At 38.9% G+C, this 23683-nt stretch overlaps 1 protein-coding gene across 9 annotated transcripts in view; it reads right to left on the reverse strand.

The window, feature by feature from the left end:
• Nucleotides 1-550: 550 nt before the first annotated feature.
• The window catches only part of LOC144685938 (rap guanine nucleotide exchange factor 6-like), a 412496-nt gene continuing 389363 nt past the window's right edge, over nucleotides 551-23683 (reverse strand). For 6 of the 9 annotated variants that reach the window (XM_078550986.1, XM_078550983.1, XM_078550989.1 and 3 more), the window contains 4 exons: nucleotides 10525-10750; nucleotides 7871-8427; nucleotides 5773-6108; nucleotides 551-3510 (listed from right to left, as the gene is read on the reverse strand). In XM_078550986.1, the coding sequence (XP_078407112.1) occupies nucleotides 3485-3510; nucleotides 5773-6108; nucleotides 7871-8427; nucleotides 10525-10750 (1145 nt within the window). In that variant the 3' untranslated portion in view covers nucleotides 551-3484. The remainder of the gene's footprint in view (nucleotides 3511-5772; nucleotides 6109-7870; nucleotides 8428-10524; nucleotides 10751-23683) is intronic. The other 3 variants (XM_078550991.1, XM_078550990.1, XM_078550985.1) reach the window with 3 other exon arrangements.

A 23683-nucleotide genomic window follows, 5' to 3' on the forward strand; every position in this document is an offset into this window, starting at 1 on the left:
ATGGGCAATGTGTTAGAACAATGAACTTCCAGCATTGCAGTTGGGGAGTCCAATATGGATTTGAGAAATTTTAACCCAATCCCAAATGAGCACAGGCCCACAACACAAAACTGCCCTAACTTTGCAATGTCATTTCAGAATGAACTTGAATTTATAGAGCCATTCCTGACCGCAGGATGTCCCAAAGCACTTCACAGCCAATTAAGTACTTTTGAAATGCAGTTGCCGCTGTAATGTAGGGAAAGATTTAGAGAGGCCATGGAGATGGGAAATGGATGTGGTAGAGTAGAAAGAGCTTTCCTGTCAGCTGTCACTTGGGAGTGCTTGTTGCTTACAATGAGCACTTGAAATTGGAAATTCGCTTATAACATTAATCCTGGCCCTTATATATGTATATGGTTTTGACTGAGGCTGCTTATTTTTTAAATTTATGTTCTTTCACTCAATGCACTCTTGGGGTGAAATATGAAATATTAAGCAAAACCCAGGTTCCAACATCCAACTATTATTAAAAAAAACATCAACATGCTATTAAAAAAAGGACTATGGTCATACATCACTGTTATTTATTGGTTTACAACTTAATTTCAATGGAATCTGAAGGAATAAGCAATACATTTTATAACATTTGTTCAACAAAAATATAACAAATATGTACACTGATAAAAGTACGAAAAAAGCATACAGACACCACTGTCTTTCTAAAAGACATAAGTTACAAGTAGTATCAAAAGTATGAGAAAAACATTAGTTGATTACGTTATACTTTACAATGACTTTTTTTTGTGAATCGACATGTGCAGAATATTTCTCTAATACCGGTATGCTTACAATGATTGTGCAGCTTATTCAATATGCCTAACGCCCAATTTGATAATACATAGTCCATGAAGTGCACTCCAGTTTTTTTTATATTTATATATATATATATAAAAATAAAGCCCAAATTACCATTAACAAATGACTTTGTGAAAAAATGCAAACAATCACCTAAGCTTGATGAGTTTTAAATTAGATTTAAATAAAGCACTGAAAAGATTTGCTACTATGAATACTACACAATCTTGTTGAACAAACTGATCAATATGATCAGCTAAATTTTCAAACAGTCACAGATTAGGACAAGCAGATGCAAGCCACACTGTAATCTGAATATAAAGAAAACTAATCCGGATATAGTTTATCTTTTTTGTATCTCCATTTATTTACACTTCAGAGGCAGGAACCCCTTTAGTCCTTTAATAAGGAAGTTTCTGGTGATCATAATACTGTACTTGTTTAATTTACTACTTGGTTTCAAAAGCCTTGTTGCCCCTACTATTAACTAAAGGCACAGGGAACCATTCCCAAGATTCCTGACCAAAACTGATGGCCAATCACAATCCGGGAAACAAATTAATTCTGGCAAAAATAATTAAATATAATAACTTGAACTTGCTCACCTTGTAAACTTTTCTCACTAAATAAGGTGAAGACAATGCCACAGTGAAATTATTTTTAAAAAGTCAAGTATGTCATTAAACAACTGCTAGCCAATGCAAGAAATAAAGACTTCTGAGGTTTCTCTTCACAAAAATAAAGTTTTTTCCAGTCATTTTTATGATAATATGCACATTCAAATAACTAGACCACCAAATAAGTAGAATCTACTAGATTTTTGAGTGCCTTAAAGTAGTAATTCTGGGGGCGAATGGTTCTGTATCCACCATTCAATAGGAAAGATGGGATTAGTTACCTAATGCAAAAAATGAATTTGCAGTGATTAAAAATTAACAGAGTTAAATTGTACACTCAGCAACTGAGAAAAAATTCCTGCACAGTTCAAGAGCCCAAGCAAATACTGGTATATTTAAATAGATTTTTAAGCAATCGCACATCACAAGCACTTTGAATGATCAGCATATCTGAAGTGTTGCTCTGACAGTGAACTGATGAACCATTGATTTGATTCAATTCCTCAAAAGCCACTTCTGTAGAAGTAAAAGCCATCTTCACCCGTCCTTGGCTTAATGGAAAACAGCTGCCTAATCCAGACAGACACCCGTCATACGTGTGTGCACAGTGTTTGAGAAGCATATTCATGAATTTATACCACCTTATGATATATTCTGCTCCATGACTGCACAAGGCACAGTGAGCAATAAGAATAATTAACAAATGGAGCTGGACAATACGCTGAGGGTGGGCTCCCTGAATACCAACGTAAATGTCAGGGGTGAGCCCACCTCCGGTTGAACAGCTTGCCCGGCTTTAATTTTTCGCTGATGGGCCAATTGGAGGCCAGCAGCTCTGCATTACTAGCAATGCCACCAGGTGCAGTGGCCACTGCAGGTCCTGCAGCTTAGTCAAGGAAAGGGTGTTCAGTGACAGACCCGGACCTCCAGGCAAATTCAGGATCTCAGGTTGGCAGGCCCCAGCTAGGGAGATGAGGGGGTGGGGAGCATGTTGGACAGGGCAGGGCAGGGGTAATGATGGATGCGAAACGGAAAAACTGGAAGGGAGCCTCCAACTGCCATTAGGGATCTGGAAAGGAGAAAACCCACCTCTTTCACTGGCCAGCAGCCCACAGGGACAAACCTGTCATGCAGGCCTCTCTTGCTGTCCATTAAACCTAAGCGGTGGCTGGTTGAGGCCCTTAACTTTGCATTAATTGCCGACTTAAGGGCTTCAATTCAGCCACAGTCAGGCAGCTCGCCCGATGCTTTTCCCGCTATTCATAAAATTGCGGCAGGGCAGCTGACTGGCAGCAGGCAACGGCCAATGGCACGGCAGCCTATTTTACGGGTCCATCCACCTGCCTTCTCGCTCTCGGGTACCCCTTAAAATCCAGCCAATTATGTCACTAAAATCAGTCATTAATAGATGTGTCAACATGACTTCGATTAAAATTGAACTAATGCTAATTTAATGGGAATTACTAACTGTAGTATAAACATATTGAGGAGAAATGGAATATGTTATATCCCATTTGTGGAGCAATTCATAATTTATAACACAATATATAATTTACAGCTCTTATTACGCCACTACCTGTGTAGCATTACCTGATTTAAGGACTGCTAACCCAAACCAGTCCAGTTATTTGTACACTATGCTCATATTCCAATTATTCACAAGAGATTAAATTATAATGCAAATAATTAATTAAAATTACCATAGAGCCTAACGTCTAATACTTCCAAAATTAAAAAAAAAGAATTTGGCAAGAATAAATTTACCAAGTACTGCACTTCAGATAGCTGGGTTGAGTGCTGCTTTACAAGCCTGGAAAACTGAAGTGTATTTGATTTAATAACTGTTCACTCAAAGACAACATGGACAGGTCCTCCTGGTCTTGCCACATGCAGCACATGACACACTGAAGATGTACTTTAAGGCAGAAAGAATGAAAAAAGCAGCTGCCTGCATTCTGAAAAAGGAAACATGTGGTCCTTAGCAGTTCTGTGTTCCAAAGTCACAGTGGTAACCTGAAATGTTCCAAGGGTCAAACTGCAGAAACTTGTTCTTCTTCTGTAAAATGGAGGAGATGTGATTATTTCACATTCATAATAGAATTACAATACCCAATTTAAACCTCTTGCATCAAGACTAAATCAAAAGCATGAGACATTTCTATTTAAAGAAGCGGTTAAGATAATGAGCACAAAGTCATTTCTATGTGGCTATTTTATGCATATAAATAAATGTTACCACATTCAGAAATAAATCAGAAGTAAAGCAGTTGTCTGAATTGTTTTGAATGTTGAAAACCAAAGTCAGTGAAGGCTCCAAGGTTAGATTATTGTTTCAAATCTGAAACATGTAAATTATCTCTATCATTGATTGTAGAGTGTGGTTTTATTCGATGTTGTATTCTTTTAGTGTTGACGATGTTGGTATTAACTGTCAATGATATGTCATGTTCTTCATACCGAGGGATTAAAAGCTGATTGACAATTGCAATATAATTCTTGCAGAAGAATTAAAGAGAAATTATTTGCAGTTGATTAGCAGGAAATTGTTGATCTAGGAAATATTATAAAAGTGAACAAGAGAATCCTGTTCCCTGCAATAGACAAACACAGACAAAGCATACTTGTAACCATACTTCCAGGTAATAAAGCACCTCAACTACTGCTAAAGGAATTGGCAATGAGAAAAATCTGGTTAAAAACTAGATAATTGCTTGGTAGTACAGAACTTGAGCATTGTTGTAAAAAGAAACGGTGTCGCAACTTTTCATCTTGCACTCATCAGTCCAGATGCAAGCAGGCCAATTTCAAAGGGAATAACAATATATACTGCACGAGAAAAGGATACTAATTGGTTGGCAAGTGGACTCTGATTAGCCATGGTGTTGCCATAGAGAATCCACCAGGGAAGTTATTCTCCCAAGCTTTCAGTCAGAGTCAATTTACCTTTATCGAATTTAAGCAAAAGCTTGGGGGAATAACTGTTCTCTGATGCATTCTCCATGGCAACGCCTGACCAGAGTCCACATGCCAACCAATCAGCGCTATTTTCTCATGCAGTATAAATTGTTGTTCCCTAGAAATTTGGTATTCTTGCGTCTGTCCAGATGAGTGCAAAATGTTAAGCTTCAATAGCATGTCTCTTTTTTTAGCAATATACAAAAATTAGATAGATGTATTTAACTAACTATATTAGTTCTAGGGTTGTAAAAGGAGGATGCGGAGCTTAGTACATCATTACACTCAATTACAATACATTACTATATTAAAGAGAAAAATAAATCACCTCAGAGTATGAACAGTGTAACAATGAAAGAGTAATTGGGTTTTAAATGTGAAAGAAATATTTAAAAAGGAAGCTAAAATGTAATATGTGCGTTAAATGGATAACTGAAAAATATTTTAAAATGTAACAGAAAACAGTAACTGTTAGACTGAAAACTACTTTCATACTGGGATCTTCATTGACAACTGAGCTAGTGCTCAGCTGCCAATGAGTTACATAATCTATAAAATAAGATGAGTCCTCTGCACTAATTGTGCTTGTTGTCATCAGATCCAAAAGTGTATCAGAAGTTCCGTTGTTTTCAAATTAGTGAGGGCAGAAAGGCCTTGAATTGAGCTAGCAGCAAGATTAATAAAAGCCTCTGCATTAAAACTGATGTATACTCTACATATTCATTATTTTAAAAGCCTAATTAGTTCAGTGAAAGAATTCTTTTTTGATAAACCTATAGAAATAAATAAAATGCTGGATAGCGCAGTACATTGGGGATCAATGTCTCAGAGCGGCGAGGCATAGGCATGGCCTGGCATTGTGCTAAATTCCTAACCTTAGTTGCTCTGTCACGGGAATTAGTCAAGCCTTGGCCAGACATTTCTAGAAAGAGCAGAAGGGAAAGAAAATCAGGAGCGCTGTCCCTTGCAATTTGCTGAGAGCCTTCTGGCAGCCTGATTAGATTAGTTTTGATGGGATACTTTAAATAGACCACTCAAAAAAAAGTCACTATATTCATACTCATAGCTGGAACTGATGTGACATTGATTAGATAAAGGAAAAAGAGAAAAGTTGAGGTTTATCCCAAAAATACAGGCAAAAACTTCTAGTGCAAAGATGGTTTAAAGGATTTTGCTCAAAGGTGACTAAATTTTCAAATATTTAATTCTACTTTGTAACACAAGATGTTCTATGTCATTTACTGCTAAAGTGATTTCAGCTACCACACAAAATTACTGAATTAATGTTAGACCAATGAATACTGACTAATTACAAGAGCCCACTTATTTTACTTTTAAGGGTTCTTACAGATGGGCAACCTACCATCATCTTCGTTATCTTGAAGATCCTGATGGTTAAGCTGTACTAGTCTAGGGTTGGACTCAGAGATTTTGTGCCACTGAGGTAGGCCCAGAGCTTTAGGCTGGTTGCTTGATGTAGGTTGGTTAGCAATGGGAACCGGCGACAGTCTAGTTGGGTCACACGTCTGTGTTACCATCCGTGACCTTTGCAATGCCACGTTATAGTCTGGAGGTTTTAAGCGTGGATGGTGGTGTCCTCCTTCCTTAACATCTGCTATTGGAATTCCCACGTATCCCGGAGGAGTGGGTGGTGGCTCTCTATATCTACCATCCCTTTGCGCTGCAGTAACACAATACACTAGCATAAGAGATAATCATTGTTACATTAATGAGGTTCATGAAAGAAAAAGTCAATGAGATTAAAAAATTTAAAGATATGAAATGTTAGGAGATTAAAATATATAAAAATAATTTCTAAACTGAAATAAATTAACAGCAGCAACAAAATCTAATCTAAAATTAGCAGAGTTACAGCATACAAAGAAAACTAGCATATTCTTATACAAAAGTAAAATACTGCAGATACTGGACATCTGAAATAAAATCAGAAAAGGCTGGAAACACTATGCAGGTGTGGCAGCATCCATGGAGAGAGAAAGAGAGTTAACATTTCAGGTTGATGACTTTTGATCAGAAATGAAACGTTAACTCTTTCTCTCTCCACGGATGCTGTCAGACCTGCTGAGTATTTCCAGCTTTCTCTACTTTTATATAGCATATCCCTACATTAAATTCTGATTAAGATAAAGAAATAGAATCATAAAATCTTACAGAAGGATGACGTTTGGTCCACCATACCTATATGACACTTTGAAGGAGCTATACAATTAGTCCCACCTCTTCATCCCCTGCTCTTTCACCAAATCTTTCATTTTAAAATACATATCCAATTCTTTTTCAAAGTTACTATTGAATCTTCCTCCATAGCCCTTTCAGGCAATGCACGGCAGATCATAACTCGCTGCATAAAACATTTCACCTTATTTACCCTCTTTTTTTGCCAATTAACTTAAATCTGTATCCTCTGGTTACTGATCCAACCCCAGTGAAAACATTTGTCCTTATTTTATCAAAACCCCTCATTAATTTTCAGCACTTCTATTAATTCCCCCTTTAGCATTCTCTGCTCTGAGAAGAATAATACTAGCTTCTCTAATCTCAATACATAATTGAGGAACTTCAATTCTGGTACGTCTCCTCTGCCCCTCACTGAGGCCTTGATGCTCTTCTAAAGTGCTTAGAATAAGATACATTACTCTAACTGAGGCCTAACCAGTGATTTATATAGCATAATTCCCTTTTTGCATTCTATGCCTTTGTGTATAAAAAAAGGATTCAATATATTTTTTCAACTATTTTATCAACTAGTCTTCCCACCTTGAAAGATTTGTGCATGTGAACCCCCAGGGAAATGCCTTATGTTTCCTTTCATATCCTAGGTATACTGAAGCACTTGCCATGAGAAAAACTAAGAGAACAAACTTAAGCCCTGTTATGCCTGTCCATGATGATAATGTAACTATAATACCTCATTACTGTTCTAACTTGAGATAAGTTAAATTGAATCCAAAACTATTGCATTATTGTGATGTATTAAGTGGCATGACACAATGCCATATATATTCAATGTCGCAATCATCTTTATGCCTTTACCTATATCACTATTACTCTGACGTATTCCAGGCATGCTTTAAGTTCCTTTACACTATAGGCTTTACACAAAATTTCAAAGTTCGGGGTGACAAGAACAGTCTTTCCAGAATACCTTGAATGAATTATAACCCTGCACTTTACTACCAGTAAACTACTGCTAAAATAAATTATCTACCCCATGCACCCCAAATGTTCACTATTTCATCAAATATTCTTTTCAATAACTTAAATCCAAGTCTGACAAAGTGTTTAGTATACCAATCATTTAATAACTGAGAGTGTAGTACAAAACATCTGACAATTATGCTCACTAGGATAGCATTCTAAATTCTGTATCTGTTGCTGTCATTTCTTAACTAATTTAAATTAAAATTCGTTCTAAATGTGATAAATGCAGTTCATCTTACCAATCAGACCCTTTTCTGTGCTTGAAGTAACAGCTTTGTAAAAGGGGTCAATGTTCGGCTTAGAGTTTGAAACACTTGCATTGCGTCCAGATGCTTCAACTGTAGTCTCATGCAAGCCTATTCGTTTTGCAGTCCCACAATCCATTTCAAACTTGTCCAAATGAGAATTTGTTGAAGGCGTCCAGCTTTCCCTGGAATGAACACATTCAATGGTGTCTTTAGACTGAATCGGACTAGTACTTTTAGTCAGGTCTCCAGAGTTTAAGTGACAGCCTGTGGTCCAAGAGTGTGTCAGTTCAATTTCTGCAATTGGTCCATCTAAAGTATGAGTATATTTAGATGTATTTAGTGGGTCCCAACTTTTTTGATTTTGGATTGTCTGGAAGTTGTCATGGGAGCTGCTGGAGCAGGAAGTCCAGCTTCCACGGCCACTGTCCGCTGCATCAATTGAGATGTGATCATTGTGTTCGCGGGCCAACTCTTCATTACTTGAAGATGTAACTGCTGTATCCATAACCAGGCACCCTCGCTTTTCAGTACTTAAAATTACAGAAGAACTGAAGGGGAAAACAAATGTGTCACTATTATTTAGCCTATGTTTGACCAACCTTTAGCTGTCTTGGTGATTAACCTTCCAGAGCTAAAACCCATATTTCCCAAGTGCTTTTTGAAATCTTTCAGAATAATAACTTTCCCCTCATTCAAACAATAACTTGTAAGGGAAATGAGGAAAAAGATAGAAATCTAGCTTTGATGTCAGTGAAGTGGTTTAAGATAAACATTCTGCTACTGATCTTTGCTGAGTGCATGTTAAAGTTACATTCTGATGCATTTCATTGAGATTATTTTAATCCGCACAGCAGATCAACTGCTGGTCCATTACTGCAGACAATGCTAGACACACGTATTTAGTTACGTGCACTAATGAATGACAATGCTAGACTATCAAGTAAACTGCTCTTTCATTTGACTTTATTCAGGGGGGAGAATAAACCAAAGCCATTATTTGGTCTCCTTCCATTGTGTCAGAAACTCATTCTTAATCTAACCTCCAAATGTCACTTCCACTACTATATCATTGTAACATTTTGTTATTAGGAAACCTGGTGTACGCTCAATGGTTGATATCTATTTTGAACCCTGATAAGTACCGAAGAGTGATTTGCAATCATCAGTCTGATTTATATAACATGTCAAAGAATAGGGATGAAATGATCACAATTCTGTCCTCCAATAAGCCCACTTGGATGTCAAATGTGCTGGTGCTCATGTAGCACAATTAAGTCCACTGCGATAGATTGAACATGTGCAACTTTACAAACATGACCATGAATATCACTGACATAAGATCAATTTCTTCTTAACCAAATTCAAATATGGGTAAATGAGACCAATGACTACACACCCAAACCATTCATTGCATCTATTTTTTTAACATTGACAAATTAATAGTAATGTAGACAAGGCAAATGATAAGGAAAATAAACCACTGTGATACCAACCCCAAATACAAGCTGCTCAAAATGTGCATGGCTAAATTGGTTTATATTGCATAAAGTACAATTCTGCAACTGCTTTCTATGTAAGATGCATTTCTTTACTTCTTTTTTATATGGAAGGCTGGAGAGTGATACAATGGTAACTTCACGTGACCCGAAATAGGCAGCTGTCAAAAAAAAAAACCATCTCTTTAAAAAAAATTTATTTTGATCATAGCAAAACAGGATGCAGGCAAAGAAAGAGTGGGTTACAAAAAAATCTTGTGCCAACTTTGCTGCTCGACTGAGGCATAAACCAAGCTAAAAACATGTATAAATAAAGCCTACAGGACAGAGGGAGTGCATTACGAAGTAGAAAACTAAGTAGAGAATTCTGATGACATTGTAAAGTATGAGAATGAAACGAGAAGTGATCATTTTCTCCAGCCATGAGAGAGGATTACAGGCAGTGACCCTTAGTCACGCACTCAATATTTTGTACAATGGCTTTTTTTACATGATCAGTCACTGCATCATGTGATGGCACACAATAATGGAGAATCTCAAAAAATATTGGCCTATCCTATCTGGATAATATCAAGTAGGTGAAGTTAATAAGTTTGTATGGCTTACAAAAATGTAAATGGTCATAAAGATACAAATGAGATAGCCAAAGAAAGTGGAAATTACAAAACAAATCAGGTTAACACACATTATTAAATATTTTGGAAGAATCTATGCTATTACAAATAAGTCAGTGAAAATGTCAATTTATTAAAACAGTGGCAAAAATGGCCATCAGTAACAACAGAGCACCAAGATGAAAGATTTAATTACTAGTTTTACTATTACTGTTGCATGCTGAGTGTTGTTACTATTTTTGGTCTACACTAACAGTAGTAATTACTTTCTCAAGTTCTTGTTAATAAATGATATGACTCCATGGAGGTACCTAAGAGTTACTGAGGCCTTTTCCTCTTTGAACATTTGAGCAAATGGTGCAGTCCTAAATCATGAAAACTTGTTTACAGTCCACATCTGCTTTCAGCTAGTCTACTGAAAGCTTTTAATTGCTATTTAATGCAATTTCTCTTAATAGGTTGAACACTGCATATTCAATTTCAAGTAAATCTTGCTTTTTGCTTATAGTAAAATGTCCCTTGCACACCATCTTACCTTGTATAAGGTTGTATGGATCTGGCTACTGGTTGCACATGTCTCCCTCCAGCTGCTTCCACTGTATCTGGGACGCTGTGGGATTGTGTCAAACATCTCTCATCCGGCATAGCAGCATACATGGAGTCACCAGAGCAATTGCTGACAATGCTGGAGCGCGACGAGATCTCACTGTGACTTGAGTCAGAGAAATTGTCGATTCTTGTAATCGGAGCCAGGGCCAAAGCTGAACATAAAATAGAAGTTTAGACTCATGCAGTTGTACTACAGGTGATGGTTTCACACACTAATATTTTTGTGTAGTGCAAGCAGATAATGTTGGAGTTACACTTTCCATCGCACTACTTCTTAAAATCAGGCAAGCCAAGGCCTATCTACATGTACATAAAAGCTCTAGCCACCTGCCTGCAATAATTGGTGAATTTAAAAATCAGAAGAGATGGACCCCGATTTTGACAGGGGAAGGTTTTCCAAGACAATAGGAAGGTATGCCAGGAATACTTGAAGTCCAGGGCTCCCTGTATATGGAATTTTGACTCCAAAGTCTGCATCTTATTTTTCAATGGATCTCTGCCCAAAAATTGCGTTGCTGACAGGCTTGGCTCCCAGTCAGGTGGGGAATGCTGTGAGGAGGCTGCAGGAGCAGGTAGTGGTGCTGCAAGTGGGAATGTGGAGGGAATACATAGGGGGTGGGTTGGTCTGATCGTTGATCATAGGGTTGTGTGGGGTGCGGGTCAGCCTCTTGACTCGGGAGGGGAGGTGAAGGGGGTATATTTTCAGAATTTGTTCTGATGAAAGGTTACCAACCGGAAATATTAACTCTGTTTTTCTCTCTTCACAGATGCTGCCAGGCCTGTGGAGCATTTCCAGCATTTTCTGTTTTTATTTCAGATATCCATCATCTGTAGTTTTCTGCTTTTCTATACAGAAGCTGGACTAAATATCAGTCAGCAACAAGCTATGGTAGTCCTACTAACTCTCTTTTCACATTTCCTCCTTCCACCTTACTTACCGTTTCCCTGGACCTATCAGAAATTACTTCCTTTCAGCGTGCAAATCTTTATTTACATCCATTTTCCTACTCTTCTTCCTTCCATCTATTCTATGGTCTGAGTGTTTGGATCCACTAACCAAAGTGCAGGGTGCATTAGGGTTTGGCATCCCTTACCACTGAAGTATAAATAGATGTTGTTTAATGTCAATTAATCACATGTAAATCACAGATCATTTAGAACTGGCAAAAATAAAACTATTGTCATTAAAACTGAACAAAAATCAGCGTCTTATTTTGCATTACTTACACTGGAAAAACATTTAAAATCCATTCTTAAATGATCTGAAGCCACTACACAAACCTCATTTGTAGGTCTAGTCAGGTTTAAATACAATATACTGTACAAACGATAGTCATTTTACAAGGGAAATGTGCATTTAGTCACTTGTTCCTAGCAAATATATGTTTTACAAGTGTGAGCATTATTATAGAAGTACTATAAACTGTCATGGGTTTAATATTCAAGGACGGAACTTCAGTAATTAATCTACTTATTATACTTTCTGAACCAGGAATATAGAACTAAATTTGTTTAACATGTGTGCAAAAAACAAAATGTTCTCCTAAATTAAGTATTTTTGCTGAATGTTACATCAAAAATCAGTAATTAAAAAGAAGTCTTTACAAAAAGTCTGGCAATTGCAAAAGGTCTCAGCAGTTCACCTGCTCTTCAGCTTAGGTTCACAGGGGAACTATTGGGGAAAAAAATTACACCAACCATTGTAACCATCGCAAATGTGTGAAACAGTAATTTCTTATGAATGATCGTGTTTCATGCATCTGTGATGCTTGTAATGGAGGGTATTATCAAGACAAGGATTACAGTTCTAAATTGTGGGCCCACAACATCATCATAGAAAACTACAATGGGCAACAATGTGGTCTTTGTAGCAGTAACTTTTTTTTAAAAACATTCTTAATTTTGAACAGTATCTTGACAGGGCCAGTGAAAAACATCAAGAAATAACCAGCATAATGCCCTTGCATTCCCATCTGGAAGTGCTCCTCGCAGTATTGCATATTATCATGCTTCCAAAAGTCTCACATGCACTCATTGCTTGGTGCATACACCTGCCACCACAAACCCCAATAGGCTGATATCTGAACTTTGCAACCTCACACAGTCATTGACTGGCATCTTCTGTGAGCCTTCACTCTACAAGAACTTGCACAAGGCTCTTCAAAATTTATTAGGGGCTGCACGGTTGGGGGTGGGAGCGGCAGTGGCAGGAATGATCTTACAATTAGCAGTGACAACATTCATTCCATCTGTCTTAGCTGTCTTGGTTACATCCAAAGTTAGTCACAAACTTAGAAAAAATACTCTAATTCATCACATCAGCCAGTCCCATTATTTGAACTGAAAAGTGATGGCAATTTAGAGACTCCAGCAAGTGCATTATTGCAGTGTGGATTTATTTTGTTCTGATTTTTAAATGACAGGTCCAGGAAGGAATTTGATGAAGTATGCTCTGGTTCATACATTCCTCTCATACCATTGTATAATATTCAGTATTCAAAATTTACAAATAAACAATTTTAATAGGTATTGTAATAAAGAAAAACCTATAGGCAGATGTCTACAAAGGGCATTCAGCAACTAAAGGTTTAGATATCGTTTTAGATTCAAGTTATGCCCTTGATTGCACTACAACAGAGTGATCGTAACCATGCAAGGAACACAGCAATGAGATCTCTCCCGTATGTGGACAATGCATTGCTGAGAGTCCAGAATTCTCTTGAGGTTTGTCTGTTAGACAATAGAATTGGATGCATTGCATGAATAATTGTCAATAAAGCATTAGTTTTAAAAAAAACAAGCTCAATTACCAAGGAGATAAATAAATTAAGTGATAATTCTGTAAACATTAAACTAAGCTCTGCTACAGTGGTGAAATCTTAACTGGTAAATCTGGATGGCAGAAAGTATTGATGGGTCAGTGGGAAATAAGGATAAAAGAAAAATAAAAGTTTCTATTCCTGGTTGCTAATCAATGACCTTTGCCGAAAAGTATACATATATTAACATCAGGTGTCGATAAGGTTGCGATATGCTGAAACCTATAATAAATTATTCTACCAACCCTTGCTGTTTATGTTTAGACATAAAAACGACCATTTGAGCAAAGGGCTACTGGCAAATCTACCACAGTATCTTTAAAAGTGTGTGAGGAAAGGAAAGTAAGCTAAGTGGGAGGGAAAATTGCTTTCTTCCCCTCTACAGTCCTGTAATCCCTTGAAATGCCTTCTATTGAATTTTCAGCACTTTCCAAGCAGTTGTCTGCTTTTATTAGAATCATGTTGTTTCACAGAGAAGGATTCTCCTGTTTTATCAAAGTAGACATATAAAGTGTTGATAGGTAGGTAACTCAGAAAACACTCATCACAGTTCCTCAAACAAAGCTCATACAGAGTAAATGCACATGTGAAAATCTATTTCCTGTACTATCCAGCATTCTAAAAATGGTATACCAAAATCCCACTTGTTTGTAAGCTTACTAAAGAGAAAACTAATTTATATTTGAAACGGTTTAAAACTCTTACACCAGAGTGGCACGGTTACATTGCAACAGAATGGTAAGATGCAGGTTTGCACCCATGATTCCTTAAAACAGCGTGGTCTCAAGTTTCAACCACTGCTGTCTTAGGAAGGTGACAAATCGAGCCAAGGAACTTCTCCACAGCGATAGAAAATGGGGAGATAATAACCCCAGGTCCATCCTGGTGTGCTTCCAAGCAGCCAGTTTCAGATCAGTGGTGATCCGGAAATAGGTCACCTGCTCTTCTTGTAGACTGGAATATGATACATGGAAACAGAAGGACAGTAGTGACTTCTGAGTTCAGACAGAACAAAACAGTGAGTTGTGTTTCGCTTTCCTTGTGTTCTAGATCGTGCTCCACCTTTGAATCAGTTTTAAGGAAGGCAATTTCATCTGATTTTATATGTAGAATATCTTGCTTCGGTTTCTTTTATTTTTATTCTGTTAAGCCACTGTAACATACAAGTTTGAGAAACACTCATATGGTTTTCCTTCGTTTGTTCCTTATCAGCTTAGGGTACAACCATTCAAAAGGTCGGTTGCTAGAGGTGACACTAGTGCTGGTGCTGCCATGTTGGTCTCTCTCTACAGATGGCACACCATTTCCACCTGAAAAACCTGCCATATTTCCTGCAGTTCCTTCTGCCTCCTTTTTGTCTGCTGAAACCTGTCTGTCTCTGGAAGAACTTCTTTCTCGGAACCTCCTGAAGGGCGACCTCATTCTCTTTCTACTCTTTGGTTCCTTTTCTCTTTCGTCTCTATTGCCTATGACCTTCTCCATGCCTGTGCCACCTGTCAAGCCTGTGATCTGCCGAATTTTCTTTTGCAAATAGACACCACCTATGCCATATGTTTGTGCTGCAGTGCTCTTGTGCCTGATCTCACTAGCAAGGGAAGAGGAGCAGCTGGATACATTTGAAGGGCTTGAATCCTGTGACCACAATGGACTATTGCCTGATAGAAATAGGAGGAAAGATTTTATATTAAAGAATAGAATTAATTCAGCAACATAATTATCTAACATTTTGGGGTCATTTTCCTTTCTTTTGGCACACAGTTAAAATCTGACATAAAGCCAGGCGTGTCCTTGATCAAGAGTAAATTTATTGTCCAGTGCTTAGAAATTCAAATGCAAGTATGTAAAACATGCTAATGTTGCTGGAGCATTCTTTGTCAACTCCTTTGAATCAGGGTTCAAATGGGGTAGATTCAAGCACCAAATAAAAGTTCTTTATTTTTGGTCTCAACGATTTTCTATCCTTTTCTCTTCTAGAAGTGTTGCCTTGTTGCCAGTTTATAGTTTCACAGCCATCTGTCACAATTTGGCATGTGGCCATTATTAATAAATGAGCCTTGGTATTGAGTAGTAAAAGGTTAATTGACCGCAAGGAATATCACAGATAAACAAAAAGGCCATATGCACGTATTTCCAACAAGAATAATGGGCCCATTTTTATCTTCCTAACCCAGAGATACTCAGGTCAACTGCAATGTCCTTATCATTCTGGCTGATACGGGCTAATTCTGTACAGATCATGGTCTGAGCCTAAAAATTTGCTGATCTGTACGCCTCATCTACTCTCTCTATTGACTGGTCTAGGAAAGACCACTTGTCTTTTTAAACAACTTTGCGCTTAGGGTCCAAACTTTGATGAGCATATTTTTTTCACTCACTAATGGCACAGAAAGGAAAATGGGATCCCGATCTTCATAGGATACAGAGTAATTCTAGAATGAAAACCAGGCAGTCAAAAATAAGCTTTAGCCACCCAGAGAATCCTTTGGTCAAACGTGATTCTGTAAATCCTCTGTTTGAAATAAAACCACAGATCTGTCAAGGTAATTTTTATTGCCCATTATACTAAACAGAGGAAATCATCAGGTTTTGTTTTTGCAATCTAAATTTGCTTTAAAAAATTAACCTAAATACTAGGGTTAGGCTAAATCCTTACTGTTTTACTTTAAATAAATAGACTCTGAAGAAGAGTCATACAGACTTGAAACGTTAACTCTGTTTCTCTCTCCACAGATGCTGCCAGACCTGCTGAGATTTTCCAGGATTTTCTGTTTTTATATCAGCAATTTTATTACTGCCACTTAGTGTAAGAACTGCCATTAGTTTCTATGATATCATCTCATACAAAATAAATATATATATATTGCTGAAAAAGAGATATTTTTTTTTTTCAAAGCTTTTCATCTTGCACTCATCAGGACAATTCGCAAGAATTCCAAAGGTCAAGGGAAAAGCAATATACTTGCTGATTGGTTGGCAAGTGGACTCTGATTATTAGAGGCCATGGAGAATGCACCAGTTGATGGTGACTTACAGTTAACTGCTAAGCATTGTTTGAAATTTAAATCAGGCAGCTTAACTTTGATTGATCAAGGCATTACCCTGAAAAATGAACCAGAGAATGGCTGTCACTTATTTTGTTTAGCTGAAACAGGTGCAATGTGTGAACATGTCTTTTCTATCTGCAAAGAACTGGGCCCTGTGTATTAATATATGTAGCTTCCAGTACACACAAATGTGCCATACTAAACAGAGGTACGAGCCTGATTGACAATCTTCAATTGGTTGTCAATATAATTCTTAGCATAATGAGGATTATTTATCAAACGTTGTCCAATTGCGGAACCTCATCTAATGTTGGAAACTGTGTTTTCAGCTTTGCAAGCATGGGCTGCTGGGTACGCTCTGTACCTTGCCCGTTGTGAACAGTGGAAGGGGCATGCTAGTTGATATGATCCGCCAGTCTTTGGGACGTATGACCTACATACCCAGCATCACACTGGCACTGAAATTCATATGCCACATTACTCATTTGTGTGTGTCTTTTTGGCCTGACAGCAGGGTTTGTCCTCATGGCTCACTGCGTCCGCCTGTGTACGGGCTGCCCAAGAAACACAAAAGCGATTTTTCTTTACACCCTACCTTATTTATGACCAGTTCTACACATCATGAATTGGCCAAATAGTTGGGAGAATTGTTACAACCAGTTCTGAGCAATTTTTCCACATCCACAGTGAAGTATTCCTTCACAACGGGCAAACTGGCATAGGGCAAATAAAGTCAAGGAGTGAAATGTGTGGCTCAAAGATTGGTGTGAGAGGAATGGGTTTCAGTTCATGGGGCACTAGCATCAGTACTGAGGTAGAAGGGAGCTGTTCCAGTGGGATGGGCTTCACTTGAATCATGCTGGGACCAGTGTCATGGCGAATCGAATAACTAGGGCTGTAGAGAGGGCTTTGAATTAAAAAGATGGGGTGGGTGGGGAGAGGGTTCTGGAGGGGGGATAAGTAGGCTCACAAAGCAAAAGGATATGACAGCAGTGCAGGGCAGCTACTTAAGTAATGATGCCCAGAGTGTGACATGAAGGGACAGAGTGCACAAACATAAAAAATAAACAGCAAATAGGGTCAAAGCGAAAAAAACTGGTAAAAAGGCAAATTTAATGGCTCTTTACTTAAATGGACATAGCATACAGAACAAAATAAACAAATTAACGGCACTAATAGAGGTTAATGGGTATGATCTTATAGCCATTACAGAGACATGGTTACAAGGAGATCAAAGCTGGGAACTAAATATTCAGAGGTATGTGACCTTTCGAAAGGACAGGCAGGAAGGAAAGGGTGGCGGGGTAGCTTTGTTAGTGTGAGATGGAATAAGTATGAGATGATCTTGGATCAGAAGATGTGGAATCCATAGGGATAGAGGTAAGAAATAACAAGGGGAAGACGACACAGATGGGAGTAGTCTATAGGCACCCTAACAGTAGCAATGCTATAGGACAAAGAATGAATTAGCAGATAATGGGGGCATGTAAAAAAGACAGTACATTAATCATGGGTGACTTTAATCTTCATGTAGATTGGGAAAATCAAATTGGCAGGGGTAGCCATGAGCAAGAACTCAGAGACAGTTTCCTAGGACAATATGTTGTGGATCCAACCAGGGATCAGGCTATTTTGGATCTGGTAATGTGTATTGAGGCAGGTTTAATAAATAATCTCAGAGTAAAAGATCCCCTGGGAAACAGTGACCATAACAAGGTGGAATTTAGCATTCAGTTTGAGAGTGAGAAACTTAGTTCAGAAACAACTGTGCTAAACTTAAATAAGGGCAATTACACAGGAATGAGGGCAGTGTTGACTGGAGTGGACTGGGAAAGGAGTTTAACAGAAAAGACGGTTGATGAACAGCAGATGTTTAAGAAAATAGTTCATGACTCGCAACAAAGATATATCCCAGTGAGGAAGAAGGATTGTAGGAAGGGGATAAACCAAACATGGTTAACCAAGGAAGTTAAGGATAGTATCAAAGTGAAAGAAAAAACATACAATGTGGCAAAGATTAGTGGTAAGCCAGAGGATTGGGAAAGTTTTAAAAACCAACAGAAGATGACTAAAAAATCAATGAAGATTAGAGAAAATAAACTTCAAGGATAAACTAGCAAGTAATATAAAAATGGACAGTAAGGCCTTCTTTAGATATTTAAAAAGGAAGAGAGAGGCCGAAGTCAATATAGGCCCCTTAGAGAATGAGGCTGGAGAAATAATAATGGGGAACCAGGAAATGGCAGAGGAGTTGAATAAATACTTTGCATCAGTTTTCACAGTAGAAGACACTAATAGCATACCAAAAATACTAAATAATCATGGGGCAAAAGAAGGGGAGGAAATAACTACAATAACTATCACTAGAGAAGAAGTACTAGGGAAACTAATGGGGCTAAAGGCCAATAAGTCACCTGGACCTGATGGGTTGCATCCTAGGGTATTAAAGGAAAAAGCTGCAGAGATGGTGGATTCACTAGGCATAAGCTTCCAAGAATCCTTAGATTCTGGAAAAGTCCCAGAGGATTGGGAAACTGCCATTCTAACCTCCTTATTCAAAAAGGGAGGGAAATAAAAACAGGTAACTTTGGGCCAGTTAGCTTAACATCTGTCACTGGGAAAATGTTGGAGTCTATTATAAAGGATGTAATAGCAGAGCATTTAGAAATGCATAATCTAATCAAGCAGAGTCAGCATGGCTTCATGAAGGGGAAATCATGCCTGACAAATTTATTAAAATTCTTTGAGGAGGTAACAAGCAGGATAAAGGGGAACCAGTAGATGTAATATATTTGGATTTTCAAAAGGCGTTCAATAAAGTATCACACAAAGGGCTACTTAATAAGATATGAGGCCATGGTGTTGGGGGTAGTATATTAGCATGGATAGAGGACCTGCTAACTAATAGAAGACAGAGAGTTGGGATAAGGGATGCATTTTCAGGATGGCAACCTGTAACTAGGGGAGTGCCACAGAGATCAGTGCTGGGGCCACAATTATTTACAATATATATTAATGACTTGGATGAGGGAAATGAATGTACCATCGCCAAGTTTGCGGATGACGCAAAAATAGGTGGGAAGGCAAGTGGTGAGGATGACAAAGAGTCTACAGAGGGATAGACAGGTTAAGGTGAGTGGGCAAAAACGTGGCAGATGGAATATAATGTGGGAAAATGTGAGGTTATGCACTTTGGCAAAAAGAGTAAAGGAGCTGAATATTGCTTAATGGAGAAGGACAGAATAAAGCTGCAGCACAGAGGGATTTGGGGGTCCTCATGCATGAATCCCAAAAAGCTAGCATACAAGTTCAGCAGGTAATAGGTAAGGCAAATGGAATGTTGGCCTTTATTTCAGAGGGAATGGAGTATTAAAAAATAGGGAAGTCTTGCTAAAACTATACAAGGCACTAGTTACACCACACCTAGAATACCGTGAACAGTTTTTGTGCCCTTATCTAAGAAAAGATATACTGGCATTGGAGGCAGTTCAGAGAAGGTTCACTAGGTTGATCCCGGGTATGGAGAGATTTTCTTATGAGGAGAGGTTGAGTAAGTTGGGCCTGTACTCATTGGAGTTTAGAAGAATGAGAGGTGACCTTATTGAAACATATAAGATTCGTAGGGGGCTTGACAGGGTAGATGCTGAGAGATTGTTCCTCCTTGTGGGTGAGTCTAGGACCAGAGGGCGTAATCTCAGAGTGAGGCGTCTCCCATTTAAGACAGAGATGAGGGGGAATTTCTTCTCCCAGAGGGTTGTTAATCTGTTGAATTCTTTACCACAGAGGGCTGTAGAGACTAGGAAATTAAGTATATTCAAGTCTGAGGTAGACAGATTTTTAATCAGTAAGGGAATCAAGGATTATGGGGAAAAGGCAGGACATGATCTCATTGAATGGCGGAGCAGGCTCGATGGTCTGAATGGGCTACTTCTGCTCCCATGTCTTTTGATCTTATTTGCAGGACTTGAATATTGATAGCAATGCTGTGTCCATGTGCTCATTTGATATTGCTAGCCTATTCACCAGTGTTCCACTTAAGGAAGCCATAGATATTTGCACTGCAGCATTATATCATGGTGATCTAGACCCCCCACCATTGCGTGCATCAGTATTCATCGAACTTATGAACTCGGCAACCCGCACAGTTGAGTTCAGTCTTAACGACTTCATGCACGCCCAAATAGATTGTGTTGCCAAGGGATCCCCTCTCAGTCCAGCTCTTGCAAACATCTTTGCTGGGTTCCATAAGAAACGCGTCTTTGATAGAATAACACTCAACCTCCTACCCCTCGCATATTTCTGATATGTGGATGATATGTTTGCTATATTTAAATCTGCAGCTGCATGTAATAATTTCCTTACATGTTTTAATGGGCTCCATCCTGTGCTCAAATTCACCTTCGAAATGGAGCAGCCAAATGAACTCCCTTTCCTTGACTAGTTGAGAAATCTGCCAGGGGGTTCTCTACCACAGTCTACCTCTAGCCTATCTTCACTGGTCAATATACACACTGGGATTCTTGCAGTTCCACACACTATAAGATTGGCCTTATCAGCAACCTTGTAAATAGGCCCCAAGCCGTTTGCTCGCCATGCAAGCTTGACGTCGAAATAGGGCACTTCAAAGGCATCCTGCGGGACAATGGCTACCCTGATCAGATCATTTTGCGCTGTATATCACGCAAACTCAAAACCAGGCCAAAGGCCGCCGCTTTCAGCCCTGAAAAGTGCCCTGCCTATCTCTGATTACCCTGGAAGGGAAAGGTACCTCAAAAATTTGAGCAACAGGTGAAGCTAGCTGTTTCACTCTGCTACCATGCAGTAGCAACATGAGTGGTATTTGCCACTAACAAGATGCTGCCATCAAACCAAAAAGACGTTCTGTTATCACACAAATGAGTAATGCGGTATATGTATTTCAGTGTCAGTATGACGCTACATAGAAACATAGAAAATAGGTGGAGTAGGCCATTCAGCCCTTCGAGCCATTCATTATGATCATGGCTGATCATCCAACTCATAGCCTGCTCCTGCTTTCTCTCCATATCCTTTGATCCCTTTCGCCCCAAGAGGTATATCTAACTTCTTCTTGAAAACATACAATGTTTTGGCCTCAACTACTTTCTGTGGTAGCAAATTCAACAGGCTCACCATTCTCTGGGTGAAGAAATTTCTCCTCATCTCAGTCCTAAATGGTCTACCCCATATCCTCAGACTGTGACTCCTGGTTCTGGACTCCCCCACCATCGGGAACATCCTTCCTGCATCTACCCTGTCTAGTCCTGTTAGAATTTTATAGGTTTCTATGAGTTCCCCCCTCATTCTTCTAAACTCCAGCGAATATAATCCTAACCGACTCAATCTCTCCTCATATGTCAGTCCCGCCATCCCAGGAATCAGTCGGGTAAACCTTCGCTGCACCCCCTCTATAGCAAGAACATCCTTCCCCAGATAAGGAGACCAAAACCACACACAATATTCCAAGTGTGGTCTCACCAAGGCCCTGTATAATTGCAGCAAGAAATCCCTGCTTCTGTACATGAATCCTCTCGCTATGAAGGCCAACATACCATTTGCCTTCTTTACTGCCTGCTGCACCTGCATGCTTACCTTCAGCAACTGGTGTACGAGGACACCCAGGTCTCATTGCACATTCCCCTCTCTCAATTTATAGCCATTTAGATAATAATCTGCACCTTCCTGTTTTTGCTACCAAAGTGGATAACCTCACATTTATCCACATTATACTGCATCTGACATGCATTTGCCCACTCACTCAGCTTGTCCAAATCACACTGAAGCAACTCTGCATCCTCCTCACAGCTCACCCACCCACCCAGCTTTGTGTCATCTGCAAATTTGGAGATATTACATTTAGTTCCCTCGCCTAAATCATTAATATATATTGTGAATAGCTTGGGTCCCAGCACCGATCTCTGTGGTAGCCCACAAGTCACTGCCTGCCATTCGGAAAAAGACCCGTTTATTCCTACTCTTTGTTTCCTGTCTGCCAACCAGTTTTCTATCCATCTCAATACACTACCCCTAGTCCCACGCGCTTTAATTTTACACGCTAATCTCTTATGTGCGATTTTGTCGAAAGCCTTCTTAAAGTCCAAATAAACCACATCCACTAGCTCCCCCTCATCAACTCTACTAGTTACATCCTCCCAAAATTCCAGTAGATTTGCTAAGCATGATTTCCCTTTCGTAAATCCAAGCTGACTCTGTCCGATTCTGCCACTGTTTTCCAAGTGCTCAGCGTTTAAATCTTTTATAATGGATGCAAGAATTTTCCCCACTACCGATGTCAAGCTGACTGGTCTATAATTCCCTGTTTTCTCTCTACCTCCCTTTTTAAATAGTGGGGTTACATTAGCTACCCTCCAATCTGTAGGAACTGTTCCAGAGTCTATAGAATCTCTGAAGATGACCACCAATGCTAGGTATGTAGGCTGTACGTCCCAAAGACTGGCGGACCATATCAAACAGCATGTCCCTTCCACTGTTCGCAATGGGCAAGGTACAGACTGTACCAGCCAGCCCGTGCTTGCAAAACTCAAAACAGTGTCCAACATTAGATGTGATTCCACAATTGGAAAACATGTGCTCAATAATCCTCAGTGTGCTAAGAATCACACTAACAACCAATTTAAGATGGTCAATCAGGCTTGTAGTGTGGTGCATTTGCGTGTACCGGAAGCTACATATATTAATACATAGGGCCCTGTCCTTTGTAGATAGAATGAACATGAACACGCATTGAGTCTGTCTCAGCTAAACAAAATAAGTGACAGCCATTCATTGGTACATTCCTCAGAGCAGAGCCTTGACCAGAGTTAAGCTGCCTGACTTAAATTTCAAACAATGCTTGGCAGTTAACTGTCAGTCACCATTAACTGGTGCATTCTCCAAGGCAATGCCTCTACCAATCACAATCCACTTGCCAACCAATCAGACTCGTAGTATAAATTGTTGTTCTCTTTACATTTGGGTTTCTTGTGAATTGTGCTGATGAGTGCAAGACTAAAAGCTTTGACAAAAAATGCCTCATTTTTTCAGCAATACTCAAATTCTGTACTACCAAATGATTAACTCTATGAAAGAGCATTACCAACCATGCTTTCACTGGGTCAAATCTCACTGGAAAAATAACATTAAAGAAATCACACTGTTATTAATGTGCAAATTGTAAATTGCCAGAACTTGCTGGTCAACTTAA

Source organism: Cetorhinus maximus, chromosome 10 (genome assembly GCF_964194155.1).
Source record: "Cetorhinus maximus chromosome 10, sCetMax3.hap1.1, whole genome shotgun sequence".
Lineage (NCBI taxonomy): Eukaryota > Metazoa > Chordata > Chondrichthyes > Lamniformes > Cetorhinidae > Cetorhinus > Cetorhinus maximus.